This window comes from Arachis stenosperma, chromosome 7 (assembly GCF_014773155.1).
Source record: "Arachis stenosperma cultivar V10309 chromosome 7, arast.V10309.gnm1.PFL2, whole genome shotgun sequence".
NCBI classification, from domain to species: Eukaryota; Viridiplantae; Streptophyta; class Magnoliopsida; order Fabales; family Fabaceae; genus Arachis; species Arachis stenosperma.
In genome coordinates this window covers 76,702,229-76,717,967 of record NC_080383.1, presented here as the reverse complement: position 1 = coordinate 76,717,967, position 15,739 = coordinate 76,702,229, and the positions used below count along the sequence as shown (strand labels likewise).

The 15,739-nt window shown below is 40.0% G+C and overlaps 2 protein-coding genes across 3 annotated transcripts; both read right to left on the bottom strand.

The window, feature by feature from the left end:
* Nucleotides 1–3,727: 3,727 nt before the first annotated feature.
* Nucleotides 3,728–8,541, bottom strand: LOC130941012 (auxin-responsive protein IAA9-like). 2 transcript variants are annotated; one of them, XM_057869354.1, is made up of 7 exons: nt 8,382–8,541; nt 7,213–7,661; nt 6,687–6,913; nt 6,376–6,602; nt 6,135–6,276; nt 5,034–5,095; nt 3,728–4,172 (listed from the first exon to the last, which is right to left on the bottom strand). In XM_057869354.1, the coding sequence occupies exons 2-7, from the start codon at nt 7,624–7,626 to the stop codon at nt 4,135–4,137; spliced, it is 1,110 nt and encodes a 369-aa protein (XP_057725337.1). In that variant the 5' UTR covers nt 7,627–7,661; nt 8,382–8,541; the 3' UTR covers nt 3,728–4,134. The 2 variants fall into 2 exon arrangements, with proteins under 2 accessions (XP_057725337.1, XP_057725336.1); XM_057869353.1 differs by lacking the exon at nt 8,382–8,541 and adding an exon at nt 8,035–8,242.
* Nucleotides 8,542–12,993: 4,452 nt separating this feature from the next.
* Nucleotides 12,994–15,016, bottom strand: LOC130939958 (uncharacterized). The gene is made up of 3 exons (XM_057868017.1): nt 14,048–15,016; nt 13,322–13,954; nt 12,994–13,137 (listed from the first exon to the last, which is right to left on the bottom strand). The coding sequence occupies exons 1-3, from the start codon at nt 15,014–15,016 to the stop codon at nt 12,994–12,996; spliced, it is 1,746 nt and encodes a 581-aa protein (XP_057724000.1).
* Between the last annotated feature and the right edge of the window lie 723 nt (nt 15,017–15,739).

Below are 15,739 nucleotides of genomic sequence, written 5' to 3'. Positions count from 1 at the left end.
TGCTTTGTTTTAAAAAAAACCTCCTCCTAATCACCATTCCATCATCATCCTTTCCTGAGTCACCTTTGCGCATACCGAACCCATGATATTTGTCGTATCTCTTATAAAACTCATAGGTTACTTTGTCTGTGCAAAACACCTTTCTCATCATATCGGCTTTGGTCAGCATTAGCATGTCTCGATATTCAGTAGCTTCTCCCTGCACGCCTTCATCACAACTATCAGTATTACCGTTTCCAGTCGGTGTCTCGTTTACTTCAGAATGTGTTCCGCCGCTAGCGTCCTCTTGAATTCCAGCACCTCAGTTAACTCCATCATCTAGTTTAGCCTCCATCCACACAATTACACCAGTGGCACAAATTACCTTTACTTGCTCAAAACAAATAGTAAAGTCAAAATACTCAAAATCCAATAACATCAAATACACATTGTAGTTTACAACATCAAATAAAACACATTACTGCATCAACTAACACAGATCTTGAATTCTTTACTGCTGCAACAACAAAACTAAAAATAGATTCTGCAAAATTTATTAACTAGAGAAAAAGAATTGAGAAGTTGTTTTTAGAACTTAAAACTAACATTGCATTGTATTGAAACTTAACTCAAGATTTAGCAGCATGTACAACTCCTATATAAACTGCTTTGCAGAAGTTAAATTTGCCTAATTTTAATCCTACTAACCAAACTCATCTACCCAAACTAACTACATATATAACATTCCTCAAATAACAATTAACCATTTAAATCATGCATACATATATAATTATAACTAAAATCAGCATGATCAGTATAAGAAATACAAAGCCAGTAACAAATACGTTTAACAATTTCCGACTTCACTAATTTATTATTAAACTATCTTGCACAAATATGAACAAAACAACTCAACAAATCTATCAGAATATACTCTTTCATAACCTCCGATTCAACTCTACTAACCACTTCATGTATACATATATTGAATTCGAAATAAACTTCACCCTTTTCCTTTCCAGTGAATTTTCACCACCCTAACCAACAGTAAATAGCACTATGTCACCCCACAAAAATAAAATAATTAAAAAATACATACGGAACTATCATCTTCTCTCCTACATGCTTACTGATTACTGCTTAATGTGATTCCCAGGTTGCGAACTCCCCTTGCAGCTTCTCACATTCTCACCGAAATCATCAACCTTGGACTGCCCCCTCAAATCTTTGGCAATACAAGAAACCACCTTTTTCCATGAGGCGTCGTTCCTTCTGACTTTTTTTCCCTCTTTATTTCATATGACTTTTACCGACAACAAGTTATTATTATTATTATTATTGTTGACAAAATTTTAATTTTATTTCTTGGTACTCTATAGACATCAGTCCAAAACGAAAAAAGAAACAAAATTACAATTGAAAGAATTTTTATTTTCAAAATATTTGAGTATTTTTGGACAATTTCAGTCCAATCACCTCCAACCAGCCCAATCCATCTACCTACCAAAAAAGTCCAACTGCAGCAATACAAAAACAACCCAGTTGTTATAATAGTAAAAAAACCAATAAATCCTAAACCGATCACCGTCGCCGATCACCGTCGCCCAGTGCCCGTCTGCCACTGCCAACCGCAAGGCCTCCATTGCAAACATCGTTCAGGATGCTCGCAGCAGTAGCGCCAGAGACAAAAGACCGCGGCTCGCACTACTACACCTGAGACAGAGAATCGTTGTTGATCAGCATCGCCCGGCGCCCCGTCCTCCACTATCAGTCGCAACGCCACCATTCAGAACGCTCGCGATAGTAACACCGGAAGAAGGTCGCAGCTCGCACCACCACGCCGCGCACCACACTAGCAACAGAGAATCGCTCTTCGTCTGCCACCAACCACGCCAAGCTACCGCCAGGACGACGCAATATGATGTCATCCACCGCCGCTTCTAATTCCAATTAATTCTGAGTATCTGTCTCCTCCTTGTTTTGGATTTTTTTTTATTAGTTTTAGAAGTTTCTTTTTCCTAGATTTTAAATGTGTCTTTTTTTATATGTTTTAAAGGTGTTTTTTCTTACGTTTTAGATGGTACTTTTTCTTTGTTGTTGGATTTTTTTCCAATTAATTTGAATGTCTCATTTTGTTAGGTTTCGAATTTTTTTAAATAATTTAGATATTTCTTTTTTTTTAAGTTTTGGATATTTTTTTTGGTTATATTTCAAATTTTTTTATTAGGTTTTGAATTTTTTTTACAATGATTTTGAATATGCATGTTTTATTTGGTTTTAGATATTTTCTTTTTTAATTTTAGATGTTTCATTTTATTTGATTTTGGATGTTTTATTGTGATAATTTGAATTTATGTTCTTTCCAAAGAAAAAATTCAAAAGAAACAGGACTCGATGGAATGGATTTGGGTTTTCTTTTTCCTCTTTGTTGGACTTCTTTTGTCATCCATATGCTAATTGGCTGCACCTCTGATTGGTTAGCAAAGTTATTTATTTTACATGCCCTCGACCACCTTGGAAACGATTCATTGGCGTAGAAAGAAAAATGTATCCACTAAAAAAAAAAGAATTAACTAAACCACTACTTTCATTCTTTCAGTGAAAAAAAATTAACCCACAACAAGTCCTTTGTTTATCCAAGAATCTTTCCCTAACCACAACTGATGTTTCATAATTGAAACAAAAGAGCCAGTGAAAGGCTGAAAACTTTATTTATTTATTTATTTATTTATTTATTTTTGGGTCTGAAGCTTATTGTTATTCATGATTCCATTGATGTTCATTATTAATTTAATTTGATGAAGCATGAAGATCCATGCACTGCATCCAATAATGAGAGCCTCACATAGTCACATGCTTGGCTCCTCTTCACCCCGACAACCATATCCAACACCTGACAATATCTATTAGTTTAAGGTATACGCACAAGACATCACCAAAACACCAAGCACAACGTTTTTCTATTTAATCTCTCCATATACATGCTATTGTTTAATAGGTGACAAACTGGTAAGGTAAAGATGAAAAAAAAAAACAATTGAATAACTTTTGTAAAAAATGTGAATAATAGACTCTAAAATTGATCTTAAAGTAAAAAAAAAAAAAAAATCAATTTGGGTTGGTCGAGTGGTCAGCTCACTCGTTCGCTTAAACAAGTGTCGAGAGTTCGAATCCCGTCTTGTGCATGCAGCAACTCATTGACCAGCAGCAGACCCTTAAATGGAGCTCAGATCCGCGACACATTGAATTGAATTGAACATCTGATATATCCATTGTTCACATTATTTAGTAACACATAAGGATAAATAAATCAAAATTATCCATGAAAAATGTCGTGTTCATTAATTTGATTATCGAAAAATTAAATATCTGAAATTAGTCCTATAAGATACAATAATGAATCAAATTAGTTTTTTTATTAATTAAATAATAACATTTATAAAATAAATTATATCACTATCATTATCTTGCTGGGTAAAGGATCAATCTGATTTGTAATTGTATTTTCCAGAAAACAACAATTTGATATATTGGGTCTATTGAAGACTAAATTGAGACACGCTTAATCTTTCAAGGACTGGTTTAAATTTTTAACTATTAACCCTAAAATTAACATACCTTTTTTCTTAAAAAAAAGTGCTCTCAGCTCTTGCCTAACACCAAAGCAGGGAAAGTACCATAGGAAAATACTTTTAAGTTTTAACTAGTCAACGGCACTTATAGGTTAAAAGGAAATGCAAATCAAAGATTGTGTTAAGGTACAACTTCTTATTGTTATTTCATCACACAAATTCACACACATAAATGATGCACTTCACAAACTACACATACAGAAACATAAGTAGCTTCCACACAGAGGGTTGGGGTCTTTTTCTTTTGCAAGTTTGTGACAATCATGAAATATAATGAACCTTACTGAATATAAATGTCATAAAAAAAAAAAGAAAAGAAAAAACATAAGATAGTAAAAATAGTAATCATATGATTGAGGCAGCTTAATAATATGAAATTTCTATCCAGTCCAACATGCCCTCGGTTCTTTTCCCTACAATCCTTTTTTTCCTTTTGCCTTGATTTGCTTACCCAATTTTGTTTATAGAAGCTTTTTAGTTCCTTTGACAGTTAGGTGATAGAAATGTGATCGTTTGTACTGCCCTAGTTCCTGCTTTTGCTTTTCTCGACGGCTCTTGGTGCTGCAATAAAGGCCAGAAATGGTAAACTTGAATTAGATCAAGATACTTAGCTATTCTGTCTTTTTTGAAACAACTGTCGATTTTGACAAAGAACTAGACAATCCATTGTTCAGATCTATTGATTTTTCAGTGTATCATGTCTGACTTAATTGTTTTCAGATGCAGTATGGAAAACTAAAACATGCTAAAGGACCTTTTTCTCTCACTTCACTATATCGAATAAAGAGTAAAGTATATTTTTTATCTTTAGCCTTTGTGATTTTCTTCAAAAATATTCCTAATGTTTAATTTTATTCAATTTTGTTCCTAACGTTTTTTATGTGACAAAATTACCTATGAATATTAACTCCATCTAAAACGTTAGAGACAAAATTGAAAAGATCTAGGGGTAACTTTGACACAAATCGAAAACCTAGGGACAAAATTGAATGAATTAAAAACGTTAACGAAAAAATTGAATGAAATTAAATGCTAAAGTGTATTTTTGAAGAAAATCGCAAACGTTAGAGACAAAAAGTATACTTTAATCTCGAATAAGAATAGATTAAGCTATATCAAGCTCTTTTTCCACATATTTCCTGGGTGCAAAAACAAGAGTTTATTTTTCTAGTTTTGTTAAATTCCAGAGTAAGCATGTAGAGGGTATTGATATGGCACAACAATATAATTTTGAACTTCAATATGCAACTATGTTGAAACAAACACAATTTGATAGGGTTTGTCTATTCAATTTTTTTAAAGGTATACGATTTTTCATGAGCTTCGTTATGTTTCACTATCTTTATGATATACTTCACTAATACCTTTTCAGATCATGTGCTAATAGAGTATAAGATAGATGGTTTGGAACAGAATTCTAACCTAGACCAATGGCATCAGCGCCCTTCATGATCCTCAGCCTCCTGCATGTTTCGATGAACATCCTGCAAGGGTTTTCAACACCAAATTGAAATTAGCATAGACATACCCAACAGTGATGATGAAGTGCTTATTGTTCAACACTTCAACAACATTACAAAGTTCAGTAATAAACAGACCAATCATTTCATGTTTAGTTTTTAATTCCATTTCTTTATGAAGTTTCATACTCTCATAGACTTAAAATATTTCAAATCTCATATATCACTCTACAGGCTTTTTCTTTTTAAATGTTCAAGGTTGAACGAAAATGTTAAAAGTCCAAAATGTGACATTGGCTAATCTGAGCATGATAGGTAGAATGATTTAGGGTATGCCTTGAAAGGTGACAACCTATGCAATCATCAATCCCAATTGAACTACCGATATTTCAGTTGTATTACTAGGAAATCAACAAACCTTGACAACCCAGAATGATCAAACTTCATAAAGTGTGTTTAGGGGTGATGCAGAAGGAGGAATAGAGAAGGGCAATGGCAGGTCAAAGTGTCCCTTCGCCTCCTTGCCACTCTTGTATTTTTCCTTGGTATTCTATTATTAGTCATTCCTTTCATCATCATCTTTAAGTCTCCCTTACATACCCTTTGGCTTTGTTTAGAAGGTTGACATGGAATAGAATGTTCAAATGTATTATAGGTGTTTTGGGACTGACTTGAAAAGAATGAATGTAATGGCATCAGAGGGACAAGCATTTCCCTCCCCTCCCGCATTAAACTCGCTGAACAAGAAATAATGGGGTGGCAGCTGAAATTCTATTCCACTCCTTGCTTTTCCATTTCATTCCAATTTGAGCAACGACTATATTCCGCCATATTTGAAACTCTCCACTTCCTAGAATATAATTTTAAATTTTCAATACAACAACAAAAGCCTTTTTCCAACTAGCTTTCGTTGGCAACATGGCTTAGATTAGGTAGCCTTTTGTTTGTCAATAATCGAGTTCTAAGAATATCACTTTAGTATCTTTTAAAAGGAAAGAAATTCTGTTTTTAAAAGAGATGCCAATAAAAGAGAAGAAAGTACAAAAAATGAATCAGAACTTACTCCCAGGGAACATCACCCACTAGCATCCAATCACCGTCTTTATCCTCATAAGTAAGAACATATTCTGATCCATGAAGTAGATCCTTCAGCTTGGTTTCACTCAGCATTTCCTTCCCAAGATTTCCATGAGATCCACATTGACCTGAAATAACATCAAAATAAGCAGTAACTCCATCCAAATAATCCAGACTCAAGTTAGCTAAAAGTTAAATTTTCTAAAGCAAAATTAATTGTCTCCTACCTATGGTGAAGCAGCTGAACATCTTCTCCAGAGCAGAAGAAAGCTCTGGATAGGCTGAGTAATTCTTCAAGTCCACTTTCCTTAAGTATGGCGCGCCATCCATACTTACCTTCACAAACAGTGCACCAGAAGCCATTTTTCCATCTACTTCTTCAGCATTCTTCGATGTAGTAGCCAATGAATTTTTCCTAAAAGATCTTATTGGAGGCCATCCTACAACCTGTGCCCTGTGTACAAGGATCATCATTCATCAGAGATTAGTTCTTTTTTATTAAGCTCAAACTTGGCGCCAATTCCAGCTTTCCACTTACTTTGGAGCTGGAGCACTGCTATTATTATTCACAGTGGAATCGTTAAGGCTTGGCCTGGTTTCTTTGGCAGCATGAGGCCTCTCTCCCACCTTGGATGTTGCTACTTCATTGACTTTCGCTTGCTGAGCCGCAGCATTCTCAAGCATTGAGCTCGATTTCAATCCCACAGTAGGAGAAGGCCTAGATGGCAATATTGTATTGGCGTCCGAACTAACAAGCAATTTCTCCTGCATAATATATATTTCAGATCCTTTTAGTGCCTAATCCAGCATTTAAAAACTATATCCCCTTTTGATTAAATTGGTACTTTCCCTTTTCAAAGTATTTTTCACTTTGCAAATTTGGTTAATCCATTACCCAATTTATCTTTATACAAAGGTGGTTACTTTCACAAAGACATTTTCATGTGAAGATGATATTATAAACCATTAGATGGTTGACATGTTTGACTAAACATATTGAATTGTTAATCTAAAAAAAATCTCAAAGTGATAGATATTTTGGAATGAATGGAATACGTTTTTACCTCAGAGAACCCAGTCATTGCATCCGAAAAGCCTCTTTTGTTGCCCAAAAGAGCAGGCTTCGACGAGGAATGATGATCATCAGCTACAGGACGCAAAGGAAACAAAGGTTTCTCATCAAATTGAGTAGAACTCCTCAAGCAAAGATCTGAGTCTCTTTCAGGAGACTGAGATCCCGGAAGCCCCAACCTCAGCTCAGTAGCTTTGAGGTTCAGATTGCTTTTAGTCTCATCAGAGAATGAGGGAACTGAGCTATCCACAGAAGAACAATCAGACAATCCCATGTAGTTTCGCTCCTTCAGTTTCGAGCTGTTCAGACAATTCACACTTTCCATGGTGGATGAGGAAGAAACCAACAGAGTCACATGGCTCTGCTGACCTTCCTCATCCCCCACCACGCCGAGTAGCGGAGACATAGCAGTTCAATAGAGAATCTCCCAATTTTGAATACCTTATCATCAAAACAATAACACAAACATCTGTCATGCGTTGCTTACACACTGAGGAATCTTCAAACACACAGAAAATTGGACAAAGCAATAAATAAATAAACAATTAACATTGTAAACATAGCTGGCCACACTTGATTCATAAGCAACCTCAACAAATTATAATTAATTCATTGATTTGAGTAACTTCATTAACCTATTGAAGCATACTATTGTTCACAATTTTTTTTTTCCAATGTTTCTTATGCTTTCAGCCTAAGAAGCATGAAATTAGCATCAATCACCAAGTATGTCATGCTTTATGACTTGTTCATGATTTTTTTTTTTTTTAAGTTTAATAACATAAATCTAGCCTCAGGGTTTTAAGAGAAAGACCTCAGAAGCAACCCAAACACTGAAGAATCAACAATGTATGTGAGACTGTTAAGTATATTAGAGCAATCCCTTAAATAATGAAAATAAAAATAATAATTATTAGTCAATAATAAAAGAAATACTTGATGGCTATGCTTGTGTTTGTGTTTGTTAGTGCAGTGAAGGAATTTTGAGAAAAATGGAAGACATTGATCGAAAGTTTTTATAGGAAAACCGAATAAAGATAAAAAGAGAGGCTACAAAAGTTGAAAGCAAAAGGAGGCAGAAGAAGGAGACATAATTTGCTTGGAAGCAAAAAAAAAATAAATAAATAAACACTTTGTGTGCTGAAGATGTTAACGTTTTACCTGAAGAATCAGCAGATCAAAGGAGAAGAAGAAAGGGTGAAGAAGAAGAAGGAGGAGAAGGTGAAGAGTGTGATTGAGAGAGAGAGAGAGAGAGAGAGAAGAGAACTAAGGACCCTCCATTTTGGCACAAAGTAACAAAAGCTTCTTTGTTTGTTCGATGTGAAACACCATGCATTAAAATATATAATGTAATAATAATATAATAATCAATAAATATGACTTCAATTTATTAATATAAATAACAATTATTTTATGTGTATACTAAAATTAACAATCAAAGTCAATTATCAATACAAAATATATATTAGAATATAAATATACATTAAAATAAATTAAATCATATATATTTATACATAAATATATTAATAGCTGATTTTAGTAATTAATTTAATATACGAATAATATTTTTGTATAAATAAATAAATAAGAGACTAAGAGAGTGCCTCAAACAAATAAAAAATAATTTTTGCAAGGAGAGTTGTTTGCTATTTAGAGAGACTTTTTTTAGCATAGAACTCAGAATAAAAAAATATTATATGTGAGACAGACTATATGAAGACTTTTATTATTGTCAATAATTTATAGAATTGCTCTAAATTTATTGATCTTTTAGTGTTCAAAATCCAAGATATTAAAAATATCGTGCTGATTCTGGTTAATTTTGAGAGATATAAATACAGTAGTAAATATTATGGTAAAAATTGCAATGATGACTCTTTCTTTTTAAGTAAAACTTTCATTATCTTAAAAAGAATTTAAAAATAGTATTTAAAGAGAATTATCTTTCTTAAGTAGTTTTTTATTTATTTTATCTTTTTTAGTTGTTATTTATTTATTTTAAGTCACAAAAAAAACAAATAAAAAGTAAATTATACTGGTTGGCTGTAGTGCTGTTGCTGTACCAAGGAAATTTAAAATACGCTGGCTATTTTTTATCTATTTTATTTTATGTTATATTAATTTGATATTTATTTACTTGGAAGTCGCCACTTTCGTGTGAATTTTGTGTAGCCATTGTGCACTAAAATTACGAAAAACTATCCTTTAAAAGATTTCAAGTTTAGAAAAATAATTTATTATTTATGGCTAAATATATAATGTAAATTATACGAGTGAGATTGATTAAAATACGAATAATTACTTAAACAATCTTAAAAATTTTTAAAGTGAATATTTTAATTTTTAAGAAAAATTAATATACAGATTAATTTTTAAAAATTTATTCTGAAAAACAAATCAGTCTTCAGTTTATTGTCCAGTAGAATAATAAACCAAATCAGTCTTTAAAAATTTTAAAAGTGGATATTTTAGTCCCTAAAAAATATTAATACACAGATTAATTTTTAAAATTTTTCTTTATCAAACATAATAATTTTCGTCTATTTTAATTTTACTATATGTCAACCTTTATTATTATTAGTTTAACTTTGTACATGTGAATTATGACACTAACATGTTAATACACTTGTTCTTTCCTCGAGTTCCGAACAGGTCGGGTGGACAAAGGATGTGAGGGTGAGAACGCCTTAACTGGGGTCGCGTTGTTTCGCGGGTAGCCGAGTAGTCGAGCACTTGTCTTGGAGAGATGATGAGGGGGGGTGTCACCTGCAAAGACACTCCGACGCTCAAGTCAGCAATGTGCAGGCGAGCAGAGTATAGGGTTGAAAGATGTGACGTACCTCGGGGGAAGAGCCAATCTTCCCCTTATATACATGTCAGTAGTGGGCCCCTTATGGGACAGGCCCATATTTCCAAGGACGCTGTCCTGCAGCCGTGTGTGAACCGTACAGGACGTGTGTCCGGGTCGGTTGGAGGGCGCGTGTCCGGGTCGGGTACCGCTTGGGTCGGGTCGGCCCAAAGCTGATTCTGGGCCGGGCCGTAACAGTGCCCCCACGCGCCAATGGTAATCGTGGGAGCTACCAATGGCGTGTCGTCTCGCATCTCGTCTGGTCGGTCGCTCGGGGGGAGGACGTGCCCCCAACGCACGTCTCTTGGTTGCTCAAACAGCCGTTTCATCGCTCCGTTTCCTGCGCCGAGCATTGAATGCTCATAATGGGGTAAAAAACCCCGTTTGAAAAGACCATTTTGCCCCCAGGCGTTTCGCGCTCCGGAGGCAGTTTTTAAACGAGTGGTTTTGATATTTCTGCACTTTACGCACTTTTTTTGCACTCCCTATTCTCCCTTCTTCCTCCTTGCTACAAGGCTTGGCTGTGGTGCCTCCGTTCGTGTTTCTTGCATTTCCCCAGATTCAACTTCATCTTCCTTTCATCAATTCAGGTAACTTTTGGATCATCCCCTTTTTATGCATTATTTCTGTATGCTTGTTGTTTGGTTCTTTGAAGTTATCGTGTAGCCTCTTAGTTGCGAGTAGTCGTGTTAGGGGGAAAAGTACCACTCCAGGGTAGGTTTTTTCTCGCTCTCTTAGCCATTTAGTCTTGTTTGGCTTTAGTCGGGAAGTCGTGAGGGTGGTGTGTGTGTTCGGCTTGAGCAACCGATCTCTTAGACTAACTGGATGGTACTCCCATGTAGGTATGGCTCGCACGGTCTCCCGGGCATCCGTTAACCCCGCGGCGTACGACCAATATGCTTGGGTCGTTTCTGATGTAAGGGATTCACCCAACCAAATGGGCGAAGAGGAGCTCACCGAGTTCCGACAAGCCGGGTATTTGTGTGGCGGGACTGACGAGGAGGCCAACTACGATGCCTTCGTCCCGGCTGCTCACGAGCGGTTGTATGAAATCAACTTCCAACCCCGCCAGGTCGCCGACTGGATTTGGTTCTACAAGGCCATGTTCACTCAAGTCGGAGTTCGCATTCCGTTCTCGGCCTTTCAAATGGCGCTCTTAAACCGAATTTCCGTGTCACCGTCGCAGTTGCATCCGAACAGTTGGGCTTCGATCCGCTGTTTCGAGATGGTTTGTGAATATCTCGACCTGCCGGTGTCCGTAGATGTCTTCCTCTTTTTCTTCACCCTCACAAACCCTTCCAAGGAGGGGAAACATAGGAAAGGGTTCATGTCCTTCCGGGCTGCTCAGGGTCGGAAGATTTTCGGCTTGTTCGAAGATTCTTACCATGGGTTTAAAGACAAGTATTTTAAGGTCCGCCCGGCCAAAGATCGTCACCCCTTTTGGTTGTCTCTGGAGGGGGTACGGCTCATCCCGACTTATTGGAGCTTCGGGGCAGGAGCCAATAGTTTTATTAAGGTAGTTTATAAAAACATGTCGGCAGTAGATCAGCAGATTGCCGAGGTGCTAAACGCGGTTTTTGGGAAGAACCCGGTAAATCCCCATCTCCTTATGGGTGACCGGGAGTCCGGCCGTAACTACATTTGTGAGAAGCTTTTTACTTTTCCCTTTGTCTTTTTCCTTCCTGTTGATATTATGTGACGACTAACCGACCTTTCTTGTTTTCCCGCAGTGGATATGTCTGCGTCCGTGACGGGTCTTCCCGACTTGTTTCAGACTTTCCTTGGCGGCGGCGACGATGAGGAGAGTGACGAGCAACCCGCCCCCGAGGGACCTGATGCCCCGGAGGACAAAGACGTTCCCGAGCAAAAGGCCGCAACCGATGGGATTGGTACCTCGACTCAAGGCGCCGCGGTCGAGAGCGGTGAGGCCGTCCATGCCTCCCCTGTCCACGAGGTGGTAGGAACTGATGGTTCTGTTCCTGGTCCGGACGTTGAGGTGGAAGAGGTCCCCAACCCAAGGAAAAGAAAGAAGGCTTCCACGGCGTCGTCTAGCCCTGAGGGAGCCCTTACTGTTATGGAGAGGAATTTTGATGCAGGCGACTTCATAGATTCCCAGCTGATCCCCGGTACCGAGGAGTACTTCCATGAGTCTTTCCTTGCCGCGCAGGCGAGGTGGATGTACCGTACCCTTTTGCGCGGTGCCGTGATAGCCCGGAAAGCCGAGTTTGAGCTATCCGGGATGGAGTCCCTCCGCAGAAGGTTGGAAACTACTGGGAAAGCAAACAATGAACTAAAAAGTGAAGTGGAAACTCTCCGGGGGCGGTTGACTCAAACTTCGGAGAAGTTGGATGCTGCCGAGAAGAAGACTACCACTGCTGAGCAGAAAGCGACTGCCGCCGAACAAAAGTTAACAGCTGCCGAGAAGAAACAGAAAGAGTCGGACGCGACGATTGAACGTTTGGTCGAGCGTGAGATGGCTCTGGAGGGTCAGGTCGCTGCGGCGCAAAAGCGTGCGGCCGAAGTTGAGGAAGAGAAGAGGGCCGTGGAGGCCGAACTGTCGACATGGAAGGCTAAGTACAAGGACGTCGTCAAACAGGGCAGGGGCGCGATCCTGGCTACCGAGGAAGCCCTTAAAGCACAAGTTAAAATTATTGCCCCTGAGTTCGATACGTCGGCGATCGGTGTCCGCAAGGTCATCCATGACGGCAAGGTTGTCGATGCCTCCACGAAATGATCCTTCTGTTTATAGTTCCTGTTTAGCCGCTTTCTTTTGACTTGTAAACTATTTTAGTCTTTGCCGTTTTTGGCTTTTGTGAACTATTTGATGTTAGCCGTTTTACTTTTGGCTCGTGAACAATGACCTTTTTGGCCGCTTGCCCGTGTTGTCGCGATAAACCTTTTATTTATCTGAGTGCGTTATCATTTTTAACCGTTCTGGTTTATATTTGTCGTTTGCTCCGGTGGCCCGTGGCTTTTCGTGTAGTTGTTTGTTACAACGGTGGTTGACGGCTTCCCGGGGTGATCAGTCCCGGGTCGCACGTCGTCGTTAGTCACGACGGGGTGGTTTATCTGAAAAACTTAGATAGAATATGGTGGAGAATTTGCACAAGTATATCTTATTCAGTAACCACATAAAGGACTTGAAAGTTACTACAAATGACAAATTGACTACTTAGCTAGATTAGCCGGCATGTCGTTCCGTCTTCTAGGAGTAGAATCTTCTAAGGTTGTCCGCGTTCCATGTCCTCGGGACCTCCTTGCCATCGAGCCTTTCTAACTTAAAGGCTCCTTTTCCCATCGCCTTTTTTACTCTGTAAGGGCCTTCCCAGTTTGCCGCTAGCTTGCCTTCTCCGGGGGTCGGCAAGCCGATATCGTTCCGTCTCAGGACGAGGTCGTCAGGCTCGAAGTCCCTCTTGAGCACTTTGGTGTTGTAGCGCAGAGCCATTCTTTGTTTTAGCGCTGTTTCCGTCAAATGGGCCATTTCCCGGGCTTCATCTATCAGGTCCTTTTCTACAGTTTCCTCTACTCCTTTTAAAAGCAATCGCGGGCTCGGTTCACCGATCTCCACGGGTATTACTGCGTCCACCCCGTACGTTAATCGGAAAGGGGTTTCCTTGGTGGAGGATTGCTCGGTTGTTCGATAAGACCAGAGGACCGATGCCAGCTCGTCGGCCCAAGCACCCTTTTTGTTGTCCAACCTCTTCTTTAGCCCTGAAAGGATAACCTTGTTGGCGGACTCCACTTGTCCGTTCGTCCGAGGGTGTTCTACCGAAGAGAACCTTTGCCTTATACCTAGGCCGTTGAGAAATTCTGTGAACTTTTTGTCGGCAAATTGGGTGCCGTTGTCCGAGATGACGACTTCTGGTATCCCGAACCGTGTTATCACCTGCCTCCACATGAATTTTCTGCAATTGGCAGAGGATATGCTAGCCAATGGTTCGGCTTCTATCCATTTGGTATAGTAATCAATTGCCATTACGAGATATTTGACCTGCCCAGGGCCGACAGGGAAGGGCCCTAAGAGGTCGATTCCCCACTGTGCGAACGGTCGGGAAGTCGTCAACAAGCTCAACTCGCTTGCCGGTGCCTTGGCAAAGTTGGCGTTCTGTTGGCACTTTATGCACTTTTTGACAAACTCTTTGGAATCTGCCATCATCGACGGCCAGTAGTACCCAGCTCGGATCAACTTCCTTGCTAGGGCTTTTCCTCCGATGTGGTGCCCACAGCAACCCTCGTGGACTTCCCTGAGGACGTAGTCCGTATGGTCGGGGTGTAGGCACTTCAGTAGGGGTTGGCTGAGCCCTTTTCTGAACAGCTGTCCTTGGATGACGGCGTATTTGGCCGCTTCTCTTCTTAATTTCACCGCATCCTTCTCGTCATCAGGGACTTGGCCGTGTTCTAGGTAGTTGGTGATGGGGTCTAGCCATGAAGAACTTAGGGTTGTTATGTGTAGTGCAATTGCGGGTTCCCATGTCATGCCTTGGATGAGAGACCGGTTTCCCTCCCCTGGCTTCGTGCTGGCTAATTTTGATAGGAGGTCTGCTCGTGTGTTCCTTTCCCTGGGTACATGCTGGACCGTGACCTCGTCGAACTTTTGGCCTAAGCCTTTGACCTTTTCCAAGTACTTCTGCAACAAGGGGTCCTTGGCTTGATAGCTGCCGTTTACTTGGGAAGTGACGACTTGGGAATCGCTGCATACTTCCAGCCTTTTTGCGCCGACCTCTGTTGCTAGGGTCAAGCCTCCTATGAGGGCTTCGTATTCTGCTTGGTTGTTCGAGATGGGAAACTCGAATCTGACCGACTGTTCGTATACGACCCCGTTTGGACTTTCTAGGATGATCCCGGCTCCTCCGAAGGTCTGGTTGGAGGCTCCGTCCACATGGAGCTTCCACCGTGTACCTATGTCTTCGCCTGGGTCTCCTGTTATTTCAACCAAAAAATCCGCCATGGCCTGCGCCTTGATGGCTTGCCGGGGCTCGTACCGTATGTCATATTGAGAGAGTTCGATGGACCAAGTCATCATTCTTCCCGCCAGGTCGGGTTTTTGGAGAACTTGCCGGATCCCTTGGTCCGTTCTGACGACCACTGGGTGACTCTGGAAGTACTGTTTTAATCTTCTCGAGGAAGTTAGGAGTGCTAAGGCTAGCTTTTCCAACTTGCTATATCTTAACTCTGCTCCTTGTAGGGCCCTGCTTATGAAGTAGACTGGTTGTTGGGTCCTCCCGTCTTCCCGCACCAGTACTGCGGCCAGGGCTTCACTTGTTATAGCGAGGTACAGGTACAGTGGTTCCCCGTCCCTTGGCTTCCCGAGAACGGGAGGTGCCGCTAGGATTTCCTTGAAGTGTTGAAAGGCTTCTTCGCACGCGGGTGTCCACTCAAACGCCATCCCTTTCTTCATGAGGTTGAAGAATGGCAGGGCCTTTGTCGCCGAGGCCCCGAGAAACCGGGAAAGTGATGTCAATAGCCCTGCCAACCTCTGGACGTCCTTGACACAGCCCGTGCTCTTCATCTGAAGTATTGCTTGGCATTTCTCCGGGTTGGCTTCTACCCCTCTCTGAGTTATCATAAATCCCAGGAACTTGCCGGCTTCCATGGCGAAGGCGCACTTGAGGGGGTTCAGCCTCATACCATGTTGACGGAGGGATGCAAACACACTTGCCAGGTCGTTCAG

Bases quoted from the DNA above. Each gene is read 5' to 3' on its own strand.
- LOC130941012 (XM_057869354.1), bottom strand. From the start codon at position 7,626: ATGTCTCCGCTACTCGGCGTGGTGGGGGATGAGGAAGGTCAGCAGAGC. The intron at 6,603-6,686 runs GTAAGTGGAAAG...CCTTGTACACAG, and splicing joins AGCAGTGCTCCAGCTCCAAA to GGCACAGGTTGTAGGATGGC. The intron at 6,277-6,375 runs GTAGGAGACAAT...ATGTTATTTCAG, and splicing joins GTTCAGCTGCTTCACCATAG to GTCAATGTGGATCTCATGGA.
- LOC130939958 (XM_057868017.1), bottom strand. From the start codon at position 15,016: ATGGCGGATTTTTTGGTTGAAATAACAGGAGACCCAGGCGAAGACATA. The intron at 13,955-14,047 runs GTAATGGCAATT...ATGTGGAGGCAG, and splicing joins CTGGGCAGGTCAAATATCTC to GTGATAACACGGTTCGGGAT. The intron at 13,138-13,321 runs GTCCCGAGGACA...TAAGTTTTTCAG, and splicing joins AAAGGCTCGATGGCAAGGAG to ATAAACCACCCCGTCGTGAC.